Source organism: Excalfactoria chinensis, chromosome 25 (assembly GCF_039878825.1).
Source record: "Excalfactoria chinensis isolate bCotChi1 chromosome 25, bCotChi1.hap2, whole genome shotgun sequence".
In the NCBI taxonomy this organism is placed as follows: Eukaryota; Metazoa; Chordata; class Aves; order Galliformes; family Phasianidae; genus Excalfactoria; species Excalfactoria chinensis.
Genome location: NC_092849.1, coordinates 2175597 through 2195764, shown reverse-complemented (window position 1 = coordinate 2195764; position 20168 = coordinate 2175597). Strand labels below are relative to the sequence as shown.

Genomic DNA, 20168 nt, shown 5'->3' with positions numbered 1-20168 from the left:
GGCAGTGAGGAAACATGCTATTAAACTGAATCCAAAGCTCAGTCTCCACTGTACATCTTAAAAGTTGTCCTGAAGTTGAGCTGATCATTCATAGTCAAATGCTGGCCTCCTTAAGGACAGCTACATCACCTGCAAGCAATAGCAGGCACCAGACCACACTCTGTAGAACTCGATCCTACATCAAGCATTTGAGCACAGGCACAAAATACTCAGTATATCACAGTATCTTTGCATAAAGACTGCAACCAACATGAAGTGTAGCCCTTTGTTCCTCCTACATCTTAATAGCCAACCTCCATTGCCACAGGTGAAAGAGAAATGGTTAGAGTGCTGTTCAAAACACCACTGGCAGAATAAGCAAAGGCACAAAACAGTTCACATGTAGCACAGACAACTGGGGCAGCCGGCACTAAAACTGAAGGACTCACAGCAAATTCATTCTCTGGATCCTTTTCTCCTTTTCTGAATGGCCGCGAGTGGGTGAACTGCTGTACCTCATTTGCTCTGTAGTAGCTACGAAGAAGCAGAGACAATAGTGAGTTTTCTCACCACCCACCTTCCTCACACCACTGTTTTTCTGTTGCCCCTCAAAAAGAATGAAGTTTAAAGTGGGCCAGGTTACAAGTTGACATGAAACAAAGAGACACTCTGACTACACTGAGAAAAACAGAGAGGAAATGTTGAGAGAAAAGGAAAACAAATTACTTCAAGATCTGCTCAGGAACAGGTTTGTCTTTGTAATTAGGTGGCAGGTTCATCACAGGCTTCACAATGAAGCACTGCACAACTGAGATGCTACAGTTAAGGATGAAAAACTAGGAATTCTTTTGGGAAAAGAAGGGGAAAAAAAGTGCCCTTTTTTTTAATCAAACATCAGATTTCTCAATATATTCAATATATTCCCTCTACCTGCCCAATTATTTGTCAGATTCTTCCAGGACAATGAAAATGCTGCCCATGCAGTTTCTAGATCAATAAAGCTAGTTGTTTTTAACACCTATACCATCTTCACCTTTTACATCTGTGAACCTCAACAGAAAGACAAATTAGTAACAGGATCCCCAAGCACAGTGTTATTCCTGCAATGTTCTGTTTAAAGGACTGCACTGAAGGCTTTATGTAAGCAAAAATCTGTATGGAAAAGTGAAGTACAGTCAGGTTGGCTCACATTAATAGACCATTTCTGTGAATCACCTGCCAATCCTACTCTGAAGTGGCAACGTTTTACTGGTGGGTAGGGTAGCCCCTCACATCCTTTACCGTATAGAAATATCCATGGTGGAATATTCTGAAAGCAAAGGCAAGGTCATTCTGCCCACTTTGAAGAGCCAGATGGATACCTGCCAAGCCTGACCCCAAACCACACAGCTACAGTTGATCAAGCACTGAGCCCAAGCTAATATACTCCTTCTCTCAGGAGAGCTTATTAGCTTGGGCTTTGTGCCATTGCTCAGCATTCTACACAGCTTCTAGCTCCAAACTGGTGCAAGAGCAGCCAGTCTGTGTGTGTAGGCATTCCCTGAGATGGTGTACAGTTCAATTAGCACCAGTACACTGTTATGAAACAACCAAAGGAAGCAAAGGGCATTATATCATACAAGAGCAGGGAAACAGATTACATGCAAAAAGAGCCCAAGACCAAGAAGGCTTCCAGTATAAAGCCAAACAAACATGAAATTAAAACCAACTATAGAACAGTCAAACCCTGCCTAATAGAACAGCAATTTGGGCACTCAAACCTCTCATCTTTTCAGATGGTGTTTGTAAGAGTCTGAGAAGAACCTGTACCACATCCAAGCTATGCAGCTGCTCCCCTTTATAATGGGGCTATGCCAAAGACCCGGAACCGAACACCCCCAACTTTTGGAAGAGTTCAGATCTGGATCCAAATTTTGCAGTTCAAGTTCATCTCGAGCCAAAACCATTAGAACAAACACAAACAGATGCAAAGGAAGTAGCTGAAACAAAGCAGCAACAGAGAAGGCATTTTTTGATACCAAGTTTGGTCTTGAATGAATTTTAATTTCCTATGTGGATTGAGTGCTTGGCAGGCTTAGTGTGAGGGAAGCATCTGGTATCACTGCTTGAGTTGCGCCTTTGTACACAGACTTTTAGGGCCAAAGTAGACCATCAGATTCTCTTCTTTGGCCTGTACAACACAGGCCAGAAGCCGAGCAGCTTGGTGTTCACTAACATGTGTCTTCCAGGAGCATATCTGACATAGAGCAGAAGTTATAAACAGAATAAGTTTGAAGCACCTTCCCTCAATTGCATGTGGGCATTGATCTACTCCTCACTAATCCCACAATCCCAGGAAGGAGACAGATCTTGAGTGTGTCAAAGCATTTTAGAACCAAAAGATACACTGTTTAGGAGAAGATTTGATCTCCTCTCCTGGAGGGGCAGTGCTGGTCATCTTCTCAGCACTAGGAAACTGGGTGAGGAGCTTCAGGTTGAAGTCTTCCCTTCGTTCATACTCCTTGCCACGGTAGATAAAAATCTTGTTCTGTGGGCAGCAGAAAATAAAACCACCAGAGAATTAACATCAAAAGCACTGAGAAGGAGCTTTCCAAACATGCATTGAGTAGTACCAGAGGTTTACATGAAAGATTTCCTCCTAGCTTAACAGGACACATGACAGAATAAACACAGGTTAGACTGTCAACACAGCAGCTCACAGGAGCAAGGCACTGCAATGGCATCCTCATATTTGCCTAGAAAGTCAATATTCCACACAACAGTGTTATGGAATATGCTCATGCTTTCTAGCAATTCTGCTTTATCCCATTTGCTTTGAACTGTTGCATACTTTTCCAGAATGTATACTGGGCACAGTTGCCATTGGTAAGCCACAACACCTATAGCTCACAATAAACAGTGCCATTGTTCCATGCTTGTTCCATTTACCCATCAGGAGGTTTCAACAGCGTGCCTGACTGACGGACAGACTGTCCAACTGATGGACAGACTGCCCCACTGACAGCCATTGGGTGTTCCTTCATTCAGGCATGCTTGGGCACACAACATAATGTGTTTTATGGAGTGCTCATTTCCCCCCATGCCTTAAGTTACACTTGCGGGCTTGTTATCAGAGAGCAAAACATCTTTGGGGTGCCTTACACAGACAGCAAAGACACAGGAACTGATTTTAAAGAGCAGAACTAAGCAGTGGGATTATCTTTCCATCCTTAGCAAAAGCCATTGTGTGATTGCTATCTTCTGGTACAAGACAACTGAAGGACCTGTCTTTGAGTTCTACACCTGGTTCTCTCCAGCTACCCCAAATGAAATGACCAGCCATTTCCAGGCTGGAAAAATAAACGTTCCCTGATTTTAAATAATAGTTGGGAAAATGTTCTAGTATGCTGCACCCTGCCCATCTGACTCACTTGGCTGGGTTCTCCTGTTACAGTTAGCACACATCCAGCAGTGCTCAGCAGCAACCTCAAACAGGAAGCATCTCTGCATTCTAATTCTTCTGCGTGGGTCCACACTCTCACTAATGAGCTTGAGAAATGCAATGAGCCCTGCCCTTAAAATGAAGTTCAGACTAAAAAAGAGATGGGTAAGCTCTTTACAAGCTGCACATTTTCTAACAACAACAATAATTCTGTTTATAGGGTACTAATACCAAAGGTAGATTCTGTTTAAGTTCATATGGAAACACAACAGCAAACCCAACTGCACTACAGTAACTTGAATAACAGTTAATACAAAACTTTAATAACTGTTAATACAATAAAAAAATCAGACTCTAACTTGTCTTTTATTCTATGCTGAAGAGTTTTGATGTACTTCAGGGATTCCTGTCTCTCAGTAGCATTCAAAGGACAAAAAGAGTTTGGCAAGTGAATCTTCCTGAGGGCTCTAAAAGTTCTGGATTTTAGGGTACCTACTACTGCAGGTGTTGAGTACCAAACAACTCTTACCCGGAGGAAAGAGGGGAAACCCTGACCGTAGTATCCAACTGCAAAGTACTCTGGTTGAGGTCTCATTGCTTTCATAATGTTTTCATAAAAAGTAGCTCGTTTTTTCTGAAAAAGAAAAGTCAGCATTTTCACTTCAGAGCGCTCAATGATGTTACCAGACTGCAGCTCACATTCCCAGTGACAAGTGCTGATCTATCAGCTCTCCCCTGCAGAATACTTTCGACCATTTCTTTTTTTGCTTTATAGACAATATTTATCCATTTACTTGGTTAAATATTTGGTCTGCCTGGGCCAGAATCAACTCCATCTCCTGGTCTGCAGAACAGTGCTGTGTTCTTTGGGATTCCAGAAGAATACTTGAAATCTTTCACTACAAATTAAAAGTAAACATATCCCAAAGCTGAGCAGACACAAATGGTGACAAATGTCAGAGAACTGGCACAAATAATACTGGGCAGATGATTCTCATATGAAAGGACACATAAAGACCATCTGGTTACATTCTTAGTGATTAAAAAAAAAAGTCATTTAGAACCAAGGCCATTCTATAGGTCTGCGTTGACGCACAGCAGTTTTACAGCAGGAATGACAAGGTGATGAATTTATGGAGCCTGATAACACGCTATGCAAATGTTAGCTCATTTGATTAACATTAAGGATGCCAAACATCTTCACACAATACTGTCATGCTAATTGCAAGGTCAAAAGCACATACTCTTAAAGACAGAAAAAAAGTTAGGCAAATATTCTTCTAATAGCCCCTATGGTTTTGTAGAGGTCAATATGTTAGTTTGTTTTCAACATAATTCTATCTGGGGCTTATCCTGCTCAATGATATTAATTTAAGCAGTTAGCAGCTTGCAAAACACATAGAGAAAAATCCTTACCAAGACGTTACTGAGTCCCTCGTAATCGAAAACCTTGTTTTCATACATGTCAGCCAACTCTTTGCTTAGCTGAATGGCTTTTTCCCACATCTCCAAGTAAGACGAAGGGAGAGAAGTGGGAGAAGAAGAGCACAAAGAAAAGATTCAGTTAAAAGCATTCGTCACCACGGGCAGGTCACACAAAAAATTCAGCTGATTTTATTACATCTTTTGTAATGATTGTCATAAGTCACACAGCCCATCCCACCACCAAACCACTAACAAAAGCCACTAGCCAGGGAAAGAAAGAAAAATACCTGTGGTTTTCTCATCTAGACAGCATTGAGAATAGGGCTAATTTTACAGATCTTTAACTAAAAAGGGAGCACTGAAACACGTCAAACAGGTGCCCTGCTCATGCTAACACTCGGTATATTTAATATAGCCTCAATCATCAAGGCTCATTATTCCCCTTAGGAACAACTTCTGGCAGCTATTTTCACCAGTCTAAGTACCAGTGAACCCCTAAGAACACCAAATAAACTCACTTTGCCCCTGTCGAAAAAGGAGATAATTTCTTGGTAGAGCTTCTCCTTGAGTTCCTGTTGTGAGTAGACATAGTAGCTGTCCCTCTGCAGCAGATGAGGGACGCATGGCATCTCAGACCACTAGCATAGAGGAAAACAGGCAAAGCTGAAAGAACTGGAATATGTGCAGATGAATAAATCTTTACATTGGACACACTACTGCATGGATGCACTCAAGACAAATCAGGCATCAATGCTAAGAGAGGGCAAGAAAGTATATAGTATCCACGACCAGTGGAAACCAGCTTATGCAAAACCACTTTAAAAACAAACAGAAGAAGGAAAAAAAAGAATGAATTCTTTATTATTCCTTTAAAACTCATCCTCTGGCAGAGGGAACTGAAGATGCCTACAGTGCATTACCTGGAGCAGCTCTGCATGGAGGAGGAGAGTATATGCGGCCTCGGTGAAGTTCTCACAGTCTGTGTGCAGGTCCCGGAGTTTATACAGATATCTAAATGAATGAAAAGCAATTGTTAACTTATGTGATGGGCTGCTGTATCAGCGTGATGAAAAACGAGGGAAGCAAAGGCTTCTGTCCAGGTCTATGAAAGGAATCAGCCTACCTGATATAAATGTCCTCTCGTTTCTTCTCTTTGTAAAAATTCTGCCAAAAAGTAGAAAAAGAAACAGTCCAACTAATGTAAACCACCATGGATTTGCATAATCATTGCTGGACAAGTAACTTATGGATCAATCTCAGCTGTCACTTTGCCTGCTAAGAGGTATATTATGCCTCAAATCATCATAAGATGGGGCTACAATTACCTCTAGGAAAAGGCTAACTTGTCCAAAGGTACACAATTACTCTTCACAGTGGAGCAGGGAATTAAGTCCACATCTCCCAAACTACCAGCTAGCCATATTGCCCATATTTCAGGGCCTTGGGTTACCATATAAGCAAGGCCCAGACACATGATTTGCTTCTGGATTATATACCTATGTTTTATAGCTGCCAATAAACAGTAGCCTGATGTGGATCCATCATTACCCAAAACGAACAAAGAATAGTATTTAAAATCCTAAAAGAATTCTTTTCATGGCCTCTTATGATATCTTTCTTCCTGGAGATCAACAAAGAAATTACTTTTCTAGTGAATTATTTTGCATGGCAAACTGAGGTCACCAAATTCATATCACGGCACCCAATCCACCCCAGGACCACAACACAAAAGCCAGGTCACTAAAGCAGCACCCACATCCAAACCCAGCCTCCCCCGTACCAGCACATTGACAGTGCAGCTCATGCGGTTCTCCTTGCTTTCGTCGTGCATGATTGTTCTGTAGTCCAGCAGGTTCTCCAGCAAGCTGCTAACCAGCCAAGCAAACTTTTCCCCAGAAGCAGACAGGTATTTATGCTTCCGACAGTGCTCCAAGAGGCTGTAGACAAAACCCAATGAGATTAAAGGCAATACACCCAGGTCAGATACTCAAAATCAAACAGGTCAAAGCTTGTCTTGTCAATCAAAAACAACCATAGCTACACTACAAACAAAGAGCCTCCATCTTCACTATAAAACTCACAGTTTCTCCAGCAAAATCTTGTACTGTTCGTCCCCTCGGCCGCCCTCAACTTCCTGGTCCAGTCTGGTTATTAACTCGTTTTCAAACTGAAAAGGCAATAAAAAACCTATTAAGTAGACAGCAGCTCCATAAGGCATGATCAGTAATGCTTGTGGCTGGCGATTCTGAACTACCATCAGGCACTGGTTTTACAAGCCAAGCTAGAGAATGCTTTCATTGTTAACCAGAACAAAAATGGTTAGAAGTCAAGACAAGGATTGAGCAGGTAGATATGAGTCCCCCCTTTCTCATCCTAGAAACACTGGAAAGTGATGCTCTGGAAAGTGATGCTCTGGGTAGTGCCTTCCCTTCTCCCCCACTGATCAGCAGTTCAGTTTTGTTAGGAAGGAAAAGTAACTTTAATGACCAGCTATAGAAGATAATGATTCACTCACCCTAAAGAAACTGCTCTACTACCACCAGTTAAGGGCCAGTCACTACTCTGATCATCGTAAAAGTTGTGGCTGCTAATTAAAGCAACTTCTCATGTAACTAAGTCCTTGTTCAGCCATGAAGATACATTCTGTTACATATGAGCAAGTCAAGTACATAGTTTTAGCTAAAACTCAATTACTGAGGTATAAAACATTCCTGTTCCAAAACATGAAGGATACCATAAATATTATATATACTGCTGGAACAGAAAATCCATGCCACATAAGCAGTTTCCTTCTATTGATTCCAAAAACCCCTGAGACCTTGGGGCTAACCATGTCAAACACTGAAGACCTCAAGGGAAGAAATATCCCAATACACACAGTGAAGCTGGGGTCTGAACTGGACCGAGTTTGGTGCTTAGGGAGATGCACATCACATCTGACAACAACCTGAAATGCCAAGGTGGCTGCCTCTTGGATGGATGTCTCCTACCCATCTCCAGGGAGAAGTCTGTCTACAGCATAACTAGAGGGTCCCCTGTCTGCCAACTGAGATGTTAAAGGTCTGATATTCCCAGAGGAAAAATGGAAGAAAAAGACCTTTGAAACTGCAGAGAAAAGTTAACTTTAGGACTGAAGAGAAGACCCTCTTTTTCTTCCTTCCTGTCTGGTGTTTTCTCAGTAGAAATAAAAGAGAACACCCAGAGAAATTAGCATAGGGTTGGATTTGGGTCCCATTCCCTGCTCTGTCAAATTACTTAATGATTACTTCCAAAAACATTCAGCACAATGTTTGTTTCGTGTGTTTGGTGGTGGTCTTTTTTTTTACTTCCTAGTTTGGTTTTCTTATGGTTTATTTGGTTTTGTTCAAATATTCTTGCCTAATGCACACTGTAGAACATTTGCCCTTAGCATATGGGGCTCCCTTACCATATGGAAGTTTCTGTTCCCACTGAAGTTGTACTCGCACTGCATCATATCAAAGAAGATGGGAATGGTAGCTTTCCGTAGCTCAGGCTCTGGGACCAAAGTTACCTCCAGGATTGGCCCTACCATTGCTGGAATAAACTTTATTTTGTGGGGACCTGCAAGAAAGTTGATGTCAGATACATCGTAATGGAACGTGGTTGCTTGAAGTCATGTGATATATTGATATTCAAATGTGCAAATGCATTAGTCAAATAAGTAACATAAAACACTGATATTTTGATTAGAAGGCATTTTTGTTGATAATATTTGGTCATCCACGTGCTGCAGCTCCAAAACTCAAACCTGAAAGCAGTCCAAAGAAAGAGAATAGAACTGAATTGCACGAATAATGTATATCACAAAGGCTCCCTGGAAAATCCTACTCTTGGCGTTCATATGGTAGAACTTCCTTTGCAAGGAATCTCTTAAAGATCATCTCACCGGTGGACAAGAAAAAGGATCAGCTTTTTAAGGTTAATTAGTGTAAAAGGAAAAGAAACTTTGTCCTCTTGAACAGCTGGACCTACATGTATTTCCCCACGTTAAACACAAATAGCTTACATAAAGAAATAAACTATTAGAAATCCAGCTTAACGGCTTGAATAAAGGTAATTCCTTAGATGGAACTCACCCAGATTATACCACATATCCCTTATTTTGAAGCCAATTTCCTTCCTCATGTCCCCATACCTAGAAAGAAGCAGAAGAAAAAGATGAAAAAGGCCTCATTATTGAAGTTACCTCTGCAAAGCTGATGCTCCTTAAAAATAGAAAGGTCTGGCAACTTCTTAAGTGTAAACTCACTTCTTGATAATTTTGCTGCGCTTGGCTTGTGAGAAGGTCTCCAGCTGGAGGGATTCGTGAGTGAGAAAGGCCACTGCCAAATGGAAATAGTTATTCCAGAGCTGTGGAAGAGAAACAAGTCCAAAATAGGAGAAGGCAAAGGAAAAGCAGCAAAAAAAAAACCAACAGAGATATACAGGTCCAAATGCTGTGGGTCTCACAGTTCAGTTAACGAGGAAGGTTACCAACAAATAGCACAGATGAGCCTGTCTTGGCCAAAGCAGGCAAGCCAAGAACATACCACAGTATCACAGAATGACCTGGGTTGGAAGACCCCCAAAAACCCCTTACAGCAACTCAAAATCTACCACTACTTCTACCTTGGACTTCCCAACCTAAGGAAGTGATAATAAGTAACATCCCATAGTAGTCAACTAGTCAAGTACAGTTCAGCTTTAGCCAGCAGACCACTCAGCTTGACCTTAGAACAGCAGTCGCACTGTTTTATGCTCACTGCTAACCACTGCTCTGTAATTCAGAATGCAGTGCACACAGCTGACTCTACGGATGTTTTCCAATGGCAGCAGTGGGATTTGCTTGCTCCTTATGCCCTTCAGGAAACACTGATGTCCAAAAGAAAACCGAGAAACAATGGAACTGTTACCTGGAGTTCAAAACTTGCTTGATCCAGGAAGATGCGGTTGAGCACGGAGGTAAATTGATTCACTGCCCGGAGGAAAACCCTGAAAGAGGTAAAAATATCAAAGAAAAGGTGGCTTTGAAAACAAAATAATAATGCTGTATTCTGGGTTTACACGCCTCCTAAAAGTAAGCTCAGTAGAAAAGAGCATATGTCCCTAAATGAGATTTGGGAAGTACTATTATACTTCTTTTGCAATAAAGAGACATTGAGGAGAAGCTGTTCCTCTGTTTCCAACCTTGGATGGAGGCAGATGAAAAAACAAAACACGTTTTGGCTCAGTCTGTATGAGGATGCAGTGTTGTTCCAGATGACAGCTCCTCCACAGCTCAGCCTACCCTCACCACTGATGCATTCAAATAACTTGTCACCTCCATGTCCTCCTCCACAACGCACCCTTATGACAAACTCCATAGCACAGGACAGAAATGAATCTGGGTTTGCAGGCCAGCACGATGAACCTGTGAGCATCCAAATCAGTAACGTGACTTAAAATAGCAGCAAGTACGTACCTGCTCTGCATCATATTCATGACCATCCAGTCAGAAGCGTAGACGTTTTTTCCAATTAAATCCTTAAACATGATGAATGTTTCCATCAGGAAGTCCTGTTGGAAAAATAAAAAGCACAGGTTGAAATGAATAGCCTTTTTATTTGCATGAACGTATAGGGAAATTCAACTGCAGTGATTAACTGCTGCATTGATTACCTATCAACACATTGTACCTCCTAAGAAGGATCTCTTACTGCAGGAATATTATTCCAATAACTAAATTATTTCTGACATCTCATCCATTCAATTGCAGAAGGAGATCAGGTTCTATGGAATTATTCCTGTTTAATTAAATCTACCTTTACTGTTCCAAATTAAGCCATGCTGTAATGAGTTCTGGTGCACAAGATGGATTGAAAAGCAAAACCGACGTTGGAGCACATGTATCCAACAACAGCATAGCAGCCCTACACAGAAGTACCTTCTATCAAGATGGAAACCCAAGATGGAAATTCATTTCTCCAAATATTTAAGCCCAATTTCAGAAGTACTTTTAAGAAGAGGTAATAAACAGAGCTTCAGACAGATGGTTTAGAATATGATCATAGAAAAGATGCATTTTGCACACTCTGCCTCCAACAAAGCCTGCACACCTGAAGTCTTTGGCAATGCCAAAGGATAAGGATAAAGGAGAAAGACAGGATGGGTGAAAGGAGATATATATATCAATAATATTGATCTCTCTGTATCGTGGTCTCTGCAGACAAAAATGCTAACAGTGGGAATTTAAATAGATTCCATTCTCTGCAAAGACAGCAGCACATCAGCACTCAAAAATAGAGGGACGCAAAGGTCACACGAGAAATCACCACCTTGCAAAGAACACCACCCCAAACCACAGCATGTAAAAGCCAACAACAAGCAATAAAAAGAAAGAAAAACGATTATTACAACAGCAAAAATAATGCAGCTTTGCGTTGGTATTATCACACGTTACCACAAACGTAAGCTTGCTTCTGAGCTTTACAAGAATTATAAACTGGTATTTTGGATTGATACCTCTTTAAATGATGTTCATGCAGCTTTACTTATTACACAAATTCACCCTCCTGATAGGTTTCTGTACACAGAAACATACAAGAAATGTCCCATTTGAAGCAGGAGATGCAGAGCTAAAAGGGTGAAACAAGATGCACCTTGATTTCTAACGAACCCTTCATAAAATACATTTATAATATATTAATATTCTATTATGTATTAAAAGCAGCTCTAAAACTATATGCTGAATGCTTCCTTTTGACTATCAGCCCTGTGGGTGCAGAAGTGTCAGAAATGCATGTGTCCTGTAGGTGGCTATGTTGTTCAATAAATTGCAAGCAATTCCAACCGCTCAGGGAACCAAAGGATCACCTTCCTCACCCAGAATGAATTACAGAGCTTTTTGAAGGGGTTTTGATGTATCTTTTACAGGAAGAACACAACTCCTGGCTCTTCCCCAGGCAGTATTTCAATAAGCAATCATTTTAAGTTGCAAAAGTAGGAGCACGAAGGTAAAACCTCAGAACGACTGCTCCTGACCTTTTACTTGCAGGGACACAAAAAGTTATTAAACATGCTTTTATCAATGCTACCAATGCTCCAACTCAGGCTCCAGAGTCTCAGCAACATCCATACCCATCCCCACACCCAACTGTCCACACCCAGCAAGGGTGATGTGAAAATATCCCTAGTGATTGTGGCTCTAGGAACATAGAAGACATTGCTAATGAATGCACTCTCATCAGTCTAAACTGAATACAGCAACTTGAAATGACCTTTCAGAAGGAGAAAGTAATTCTTTATGGACTGAGATAATCCCTTAGCCAAGCTGACTTACAATAATGTCCTGCTTGGTTTTGAAAGTATTGATGTAATGGTTGTAATGGTAGTCATTCATCTGCCTCAGGATGGCTGTCATGCAGGCCACAAAAATACCCTAGAATATGGGAAACAAAACATTTGATTACTTTTCTGTATTAAGCACCAAAGCTCAAAATGCAGCACGTGCCCCCAGGGTTCCACCCAATCAAATATCACTAGGCACAATCCTGCACATACAGGTCCTGGCATGGTGTGTCTGGCTGCTTTCTCCTCTCCCCCATACCAGTTCAATACCTCATTCTTATTCACCTGGGGGTTGCAGTCTGCAAGATAAACACGTCCTCTAAACATCAGAATGAGTATTTTCACATATGTGTGTGTACATATATATATACACATATATATGAATCACTACGTTTTTAGTTGATCATATCCATCTGTAATTTCCATGGCTGGTCATAGCAACAACCCGACCTTAAAGTTGTTGGAATGGAACAATTTCTATTCCAATACCCATCAACAGACAGCGACCAGAAGCCATGTTGGAGTGGCACAGAAGTGCTGCAAGATGTGATGATTTCATAAACCACTCTACACACCGAAACCTCCCAGGAGAATTAATTCCAATATTACAGAGGGGAAGGCAGTAAATGAAGGAAGGAAAAGGCTCTCACAATGTGTGGAGATTGTCTGTTCATTCCTATCACCGTGCGGTTTATTCTCCTCAGCAGGCGTTCCATGATCTGTTGGATATGGTTGGCCGTGGGCCCCTGGGGGTGTTCAAGAAGGAAAATCAGACTATTTTCTACATATACTGTTCAACAGAAAGCTCTCTGACATGGGAGGACTGCCCTGACAGTGCTTAATTGCTATCAGAGGATGCAAAGACCACAACTTACTATACAACAACAGCTGATTTGAGTACTGTTGATATAGAGAAGAGGTAATAGCATAATTCATCTCTTCCAGCTTCACTGGCTCACCCCAGCACAAGTTGAGAACAGGTTATTTTTTGAGGAGTTAGGGAAAAGAAAGAATTAACCTTAATTTGTACCCTTGAAAGTTCATGCTTACCACATCTTTCCTATCCAGCACTTCTAGTATGCTGCTCAGTAGCTGTGAGCTGGCCTCGTGGTCAGGCTTGTTTGAGTTGTCATCCAATTGGCCACTCAGCTGGTCGATCAGCAGAGGGAGAAGAGCATCTCTGCATTCTGAAAAGGAAACACAGCACCGTATCCTGTTGGTTCTTCAGCATTCCATATGAACAGGCAACACACTGCAGCTTTCTGCTCTTAACTTTAGCTCTGACACCAAAACATGCACTTCAATTCACTCTGACACAACGAGGGAGACAAATAATCCATAATGGTACGTGTTACACCAAACAGGTCACTCTCCTGCTGCTTTTTAAACCAATATGCTCAATCAGAATCCCACTGTATTTAACATTGCACAAGCACTGAACAACAAAGGTTTCAAGTCCCGAAGCCACAAAGGCAAAGAATACTTCTGTAGATGGATTTAATTGTGGACTACTGCCGATGATTGATTTAAATGTGCAAATGTGAAAGATAGTTTTGCTTGCAGAGGTGCACAGCTCCACAAAGGAACCAGAGAACCTCTATTCACTACTCACCAGGCTGCTTAAACAAATCGCTCTCAACAATCTTGGTCATGCAGTTCAGCTTCTGTCGAACCAACTGGTTGTCGGGAATACTTTGGATGAAGTTGCCGAAGAGGTTACTAACATGTAAACCACAAAGCAAACAGAGCATCAGCATTTTCACCCAGTGAGTTTCCATCCACACTTAACACTGCCTTGGCAAGTCGAGCAGTTTTGCCTCCGCGTTGAACTGCTGTTTTCTTATTAACTTATTTGCTACGAACTTAGCAAAGCAATCAGTAAAACTGAACAGTACCCAGAAAATGCAGGCAAAAGGCTCTCAAAGTAAAGCCTGCAAAAGAGATGTGACATAAAAGCATATAAATAGGAAATGCTGCACATCCTCCATTGCCAGTGTAAAATAATGATAGTCTCACACAAAATGAAAGCAGAATTTTGCACTGCTGAAGCCTGAAACACTGCTAGGCACAATGGCACATCCTTCCAGATGCCCCTTTCATCACGAGTGATGACTCATGTTAATCTGAGACTCCATTAAATTAAATTCCATCTACATTTGCTGTCTGCCTGCTGTTGAGAGCAAATCATCTGTGTTAGAACGAGGAAGCACAAAAGGGAGGTTCCTGATAAAGCTATGTATACCAAAGTGTCATTCATTTCTTGAAATAATACAACTTTTGTTTTCTGAGCAAGGTTGAATTGGAAACGTGCACATTTCCATGCACAGCTCTTACATTTTGGTTTCGAACAAAATCTCAAAGCTCATAAGAAAAGGCAGCTGAATGGCACAGTCTACTGTAAAATAAACTGAGCTCCTTCCAGAGCCCTGTGAGAAGCTTCCTATAAAATGATACAGTGAGCACATCATAACCAGAGCAGCTGTTTTTAGGATAGTTTCCCATTTTTTTCCCAGCAGATGTGTTGAGTTTGGAGGACAAACTTAATATGGTTACCTGAGTTGAACAGGGTCAAAGACTAGTTTGACATCGTTTATGATGCTTGGCAAATACTTTAAAGCTGCACCCTGCAAGAATGAAAAAGGAGAGACATAAAGCACACATGGAAACTGAGTGAGGTTGGGTAGTTCGTTCTGAAAGGGTGTAAATGCCTCAACAGCAATGCCCATGGCTCACGTGGCAAATCTAGCTCTATCAAGAACAAATAAGCAGACACCTGCAAAGATCTGGCATGAGATCAGATCTATGCATCCAAAAAGCCTCCAGCAACTACACAACTGCAGCACAGGGTGGAAGAGGTGAAGGAGGAAGGATTCAGAGCCAAGTTGGTTGGTTTTTTTTGCAAACATCCTGCAGTTCCAAGGATTAAGCTCCTTCAGCACGTCCACATACAGAGGAATATGTTAAATAGTTCCCACAATGGCTTTTATAGATGTAGCATTTGAGCACCTGGATGCAACTAAAGTGAGCCTCTGGGTGATGCTCCATGGCTGCTGCCAGCAGGAACTTCGCTTATACTAAAATCAAAGCTGGACTTCAAATGGCCCAAATACTCATTTGAAGTCTAGAATTAATCCTTCCTTTAAGCAGAGAAAGGCACACAGTTAGAAGTAGTGAAATAAACCATCCAGAGTACTCATTGCCTTTAGTAATTTAGCCAGGCTTACTGCACAGCTGCTCTGCTCCTCCTCGGAGCCCAAACACAGGTACATAATCCAGTCCAGGCCATAAAAACAAGCAAGTAGACAATCTAAGATACACTTAGGAACCATCTGCTTTTTCACTACTTTCATTTCCAGCATTGTGTTCATTTTTGCAGTGCTGTAACACTTGTATCACCATCAACCATAGGCTTGGCAATGGTGCTTGAAGAGTCTTTCATGCTACATCTTAGTTGGCTGGTGGCTTTCACCCTAACAGTTGTTGTCAGGTTTTCATCCAGAAGCTCTCATCTTTATTTGATAAACTTTATGGTTTAAATGCTTTTTTCCTTTCACATTCAGCACTACAACAGACGCTCTGAAGATCCTGGTGCGACTCATCTGAATGGGATTATGCACCTCAAAGCTTGATCCCTTTTCTGCCTTTCCCCAAATGTATCAGCTGAGGTAATAAAAGGCATTAGCTCTGCCTGCAATTATGCATACCTTAATCTTGACGGCCTCCTCTAAAGGACGGTCCATGAGGACATTGAAGGAGAAGAACAGCTTGCGTATTGCATCATTAAATTCATCACCATCTTCACTTTTCCCATAAAACCTATAAAAAACCAGAAAGGGGTGTAGTTACACACGTAAATCTAGGCTAACGGTCACAGCAGCTGAGATATGATTTTATACTTTGGAAGAACATCTTACAGTTATCTCCTTCTACAAAGAAATGAGTGCAAAAATGGCATTTGGGATTCTGCAGTTACTATGGGAGTAATTTCCTGATGAAACTTGTAACAGAAAAGCTGCATTTCTCTAACTGCCAATGCCACAAAATCTACTTAGGTTCCAAGAATCAAGCGGCTCATTTCTGTCTTAAAATGAGCTTCAATAAAGCTGAGGAGTATTCTCTCCAATGATGCTGATTGGAAGGACTGACTTCCATGAAGAGACACAATGAAGATGACGAAGCCTCACCTCAGGTACAATATTCTTGACTGAACGATGAATCTGAAGAGGTATTTCAAAGCTTTCAGAGCAGCAAACAGCAATTCCGTCTTGCTGGAGTCATCAGCATTTCCCACGTAACAGTTCAGCACTTTAGTGAGTTTCCTTTGGAAAAACCAAAAAGGAGAATAAATAAAGACAGAGTTAAATTTCTGTGCATGTTCAGCTTTCTTATTCCAGAGAGGAATCTAATGACCAGATAACAGGAGTGCTTCTCAAGCAACACTGAAGTTGCATAACACTCCTAAGTATTCCCCATCCAGTCTCTCCTGAATCAAAGGATGGGAATCTCACTGCCCTTCGAGCAAAATCCCCTTCATTAAACAAATCCCAGCACTCCAAGTGGCGTGTGAGCAATAGATAAGTATATGTCAGCTTTTGCACTTGCTCTGCTTCCCACACTACCAGCATCCAATTCCCTGCTTTGTCAAATTCTGGCACATGGAGCACACAAAGGACACCGCGTAATATCATAGTCCACTTGGCATTATGCAAATATCACATTGTCGGGCTAAGCTGGAAAGCAAGACAAGGGAACAACAAAGCTAAGATGTAGCATGTCCCATTAATCAGACAAAGAAGTTTATTAATAGTAAAGAAGTTTTCCTCTGGGAAATTTTCTTCAGGCTACAGGGAAGGAAATCATTTGCACACAGTGAGTGCAGCGAGGACAAGGAAGAAGAAAGCAATCCAGGAGGGGAGGACTTCAGAGCTTTGCTGTATCGTATTTCCAGCCAGAGGCTTCGTACTCAGGGCTGGGAATTAACACCTACCATTAAAAATAAGACAGGATTTCCAGAGGGGAAACAGAGTTTGGTTGGTTTTTTTTGCCACTACTGGCCAGAGTTTTAAATTCTAAGCTCCTTGTTGCCATGAAGGTAATCACTGTTGGGCTCAGGGGCTCCAGAGCTGAAGAGTCAAGAGACCTGGATGTTGCTCCCATCCTCTCTTCCAATATCCTACACATCCTTGGGCACATAACCCACAATAGGCACTTCAACTAATACTTCACTTTAAACACACAAAGTCACCACCCAACAGGACTATAAGCCTTCATCTGTAAGTAAATCAATTCTGGGTATCGTCAGCTTTTTCCTTCCTTGATGACTTAAGACTAATGATTGTGAGATGAATTCTTCAAACCGCTTTGAAGTCCTAAAATGCAACTGCTACAGGAAAACAAAATTACTCCCATCATCCTCAACTGCATTTCTGAAGGTGAAGAACTGCAAATTTGTTCTAAATAAATGGCCACCTACTTGAGACTTTCGATATGTAGAGCATAACCTGTGTGTGTTAACCCCCCATCATGACATTTGGCCCTTCTCTAAAGTTTGTGGCCACCACAACCTGCTTGCTGTCAGCAGAAGGGTGAGAGCAAACTTCACTTTAGTTCTGCTACCATCAGCCACAAGGTCAGCCACACATGGGTCTGCTTCTGCTCCCCATGGCACCATCCAAATATACTACAAAGACTGCAGCTGTACAGAGTACATCAAACTTCCTGCTGCTTAAAGTACTTTGAAGGACCTGAGTAGATAGCAGCAAGGCCAAATAGTTCCAGCAGCACAATACTTATTAGATCAGACTTTTAATGAATTTATCCTCCTTGATCAATTCCCCCAGTGACTTGCAATGACATCTTCCATACAAACTGACTGCAAGAAGTCTGTTTTGGATAGGAAAGCGGGCTGCAAAACACAAAGACCCTTTTGTAAAACACACACACGTGCACAAAATAAAGTGTGAGTATTACAGGTCAAAAGAGAGTCTGAATCACATGCCCTTAACGCAGCATTTGCCATGCCAGTAACGTCTTGTCCTTGCAGAAAAGGAGTTCTGACAATGGAAGCTTTTAACAAAGTAAAAAAGGTATCTGCAGGGTTTTTTTCTTTCCTGGAAGCAGAGGAAAAACAAAGCAGACAAAAAACAATCAACTGGGGTCTCTGGTGTTTTGACCACATTAGTTCCATTTGCTGTCAGTATCAGAGTGATGCTGCCTGAAGGTCAGTCTGTGGCTTTGTGGTTACCAACACTTACACGTATGCCAGAGTTGCACTGAAGTGTTTGTAAATGTAAGTTTCAAGTACAGGGTTGAAATGCTGGAACTTTATGTCTCCGATCAAAGAAATAATAAATACCTGCCAAAAAAAAAAAGAATAATTAAGAGGAGAGAGATGACACAGAGATGCACAGTCTTTACTGCCTGCAACACAACTTAGTCTTCAATCACATCATTGGTTTTGTTGAGTCCTGATTCTTGTTGATTTCTCTGTTTAATAACACTGATGCTACGCATGTCCATGTGCTGACTGAAGGCTGTGCTACGTGTAACTGCATCACTTCTCAGAAGGAAGGCAGGCCATATCAGCATTTAGATTGCAAACCTTTACAGAGAGTGGAATGTACCCCATGAAGCAACAACAGCGACACAGGAAGCAACACTACTTGTAGTCATTACATGACACTGCTACTGCATAGGATTAAAAAGGCTGAAGGCTGTTTTTTTTAAAGCTAACTGATTCTTTTCAAGCTGGAACTTGAGACTGTGATCACTTGTATTCCAAGGTAAAGCTCAGTCCTGGTTAATACAATGACACATACCAGAGCTAGGGCACCCTGTCCTCACTGGCCCCAATCAAGGTAAACTAGATATATTTGACTTCACTTTTTTTCTTCAACCATCAAGTACATACTTGTTGATCAGCACCCAAAAGCCACCAAGAAGTCACTCACCAGTGCATCAAACACAAGGAAGTCATAGGTTTCATTTTCTGACATTTCCATCATTATGTTGAAAAGTGCATCGAGAGTGTCTTGCAAAAACTAGAGGAATAAATAGCAGAAAGAGTCAGAAAAAAAGCACTATTTCTGGAACACTGCACAGGAGTCTGTTCTTTTGGATCGTGTTTTCCCTCCAGCCTAGCTCAGTTGAACTGTAAAAGTCATGCAGAAAAGGTCATTTTTAAAGGGATCTCAGCCCTGTGTTCATTCACATGCTGGTCATGATGACCATCCCATTCTCAGTTGTAAGAGCAAGGAGGATCTTCTCTTATCATTTCTGCTCTACTGCCTTTTTAACCAGCCCGTTGTGCAAAAGCACAACCATCCAGAAGAGCTATTTAATAAAGCTTGCATTAAGCTAAATCCACATCATTTCAGTTTGCACTGGACCAAATCAATGGCATTTGTAAAACATCATGCCCTACCACAGCATATAGAGGCTGGTTTGCAATGACACAGCACTTTGCTTTAGTTGCTCAGCAGGTAAAACCATGGCCTTGCATAATCTGCACTACAGGAAATCTAAACTCCTGCGCAACAAGGAGACTCGAATCTCTATGTATACCTTCACAATTTCTCCTCCTTCCACCTCCATTAACTTCCTCAGGTTGTGGGCAATGTTCTGAGAGTTGGAACGCCAGTTCAACAAACCCAGCAGGTCAACTAGCAAGGACAGAACATCAGCAATTAGAAACAGATTACAACAACACAGCTGACTTAATGGCTGCAGAGCAGTACAGAATAAGTACTAGAGCTTATTTTTAGAATCAGCTTACAAGGAAAAGTCACACTGTGTGGTACAGAAAATTACCTTGAGGTGGCTCTTTTGTCTTGGCAAGAAAGTTAGCTTTGCTATTAATGGAAAACCTTGGTGGAGTTTGATAACATAAAGCATATATATATACATACTATCTATTCAGTAGATAATTTTGCAGGATTCTCATTCACTCAGCAGGAGATACATCAAGTCAAGACATTTATAAGAGTATGTGACTTTTCTTGTGCTTTGCTCTGTGTTT

The 20168-nt window shown here is 41.4% G+C and overlaps 1 protein-coding gene across 1 annotated transcript in view; it reads right to left on the bottom strand.

Moving 5' to 3' along the window:
• DOCK5 (dedicator of cytokinesis 5) overlaps positions 1–20168 on the bottom strand; it is a 62398-nt gene that overhangs the window by 13408 nt on the left and 28822 nt on the right. Inside the window, exons 19-43 of the mRNA XM_072356924.1 lie at positions 19715–19812; positions 19102–19191; positions 18406–18506; positions 16336–16470; positions 15856–15967; positions 14705–14775; positions 13764–13870; positions 13202–13338; positions 12802–12897; positions 12144–12242; positions 10287–10381; positions 9739–9817; positions 9096–9196; positions 8923–8981; positions 8253–8407; positions 6907–6992; positions 6606–6762; positions 5949–5989; positions 5746–5836; positions 5344–5463; positions 4817–4906; positions 3930–4034; positions 2365–2506; positions 706–787; positions 429–513 (exon numbers count right to left, since the gene is read on the bottom strand). Of these exons, the coding sequence (XP_072213025.1) occupies positions 429–513; positions 706–787; positions 2365–2506; positions 3930–4034; positions 4817–4906; positions 5344–5463; positions 5746–5836; positions 5949–5989; positions 6606–6762; positions 6907–6992; positions 8253–8407; positions 8923–8981; positions 9096–9196; positions 9739–9817; positions 10287–10381; positions 12144–12242; positions 12802–12897; positions 13202–13338; positions 13764–13870; positions 14705–14775; positions 15856–15967; positions 16336–16470; positions 18406–18506; positions 19102–19191; positions 19715–19812 (2534 nt within the window). The remainder of the gene's footprint in view (positions 1–428; positions 514–705; positions 788–2364; positions 2507–3929; positions 4035–4816; positions 4907–5343; positions 5464–5745; positions 5837–5948; positions 5990–6605; positions 6763–6906; positions 6993–8252; positions 8408–8922; positions 8982–9095; positions 9197–9738; positions 9818–10286; positions 10382–12143; positions 12243–12801; positions 12898–13201; positions 13339–13763; positions 13871–14704; positions 14776–15855; positions 15968–16335; positions 16471–18405; positions 18507–19101; positions 19192–19714; positions 19813–20168) is intronic.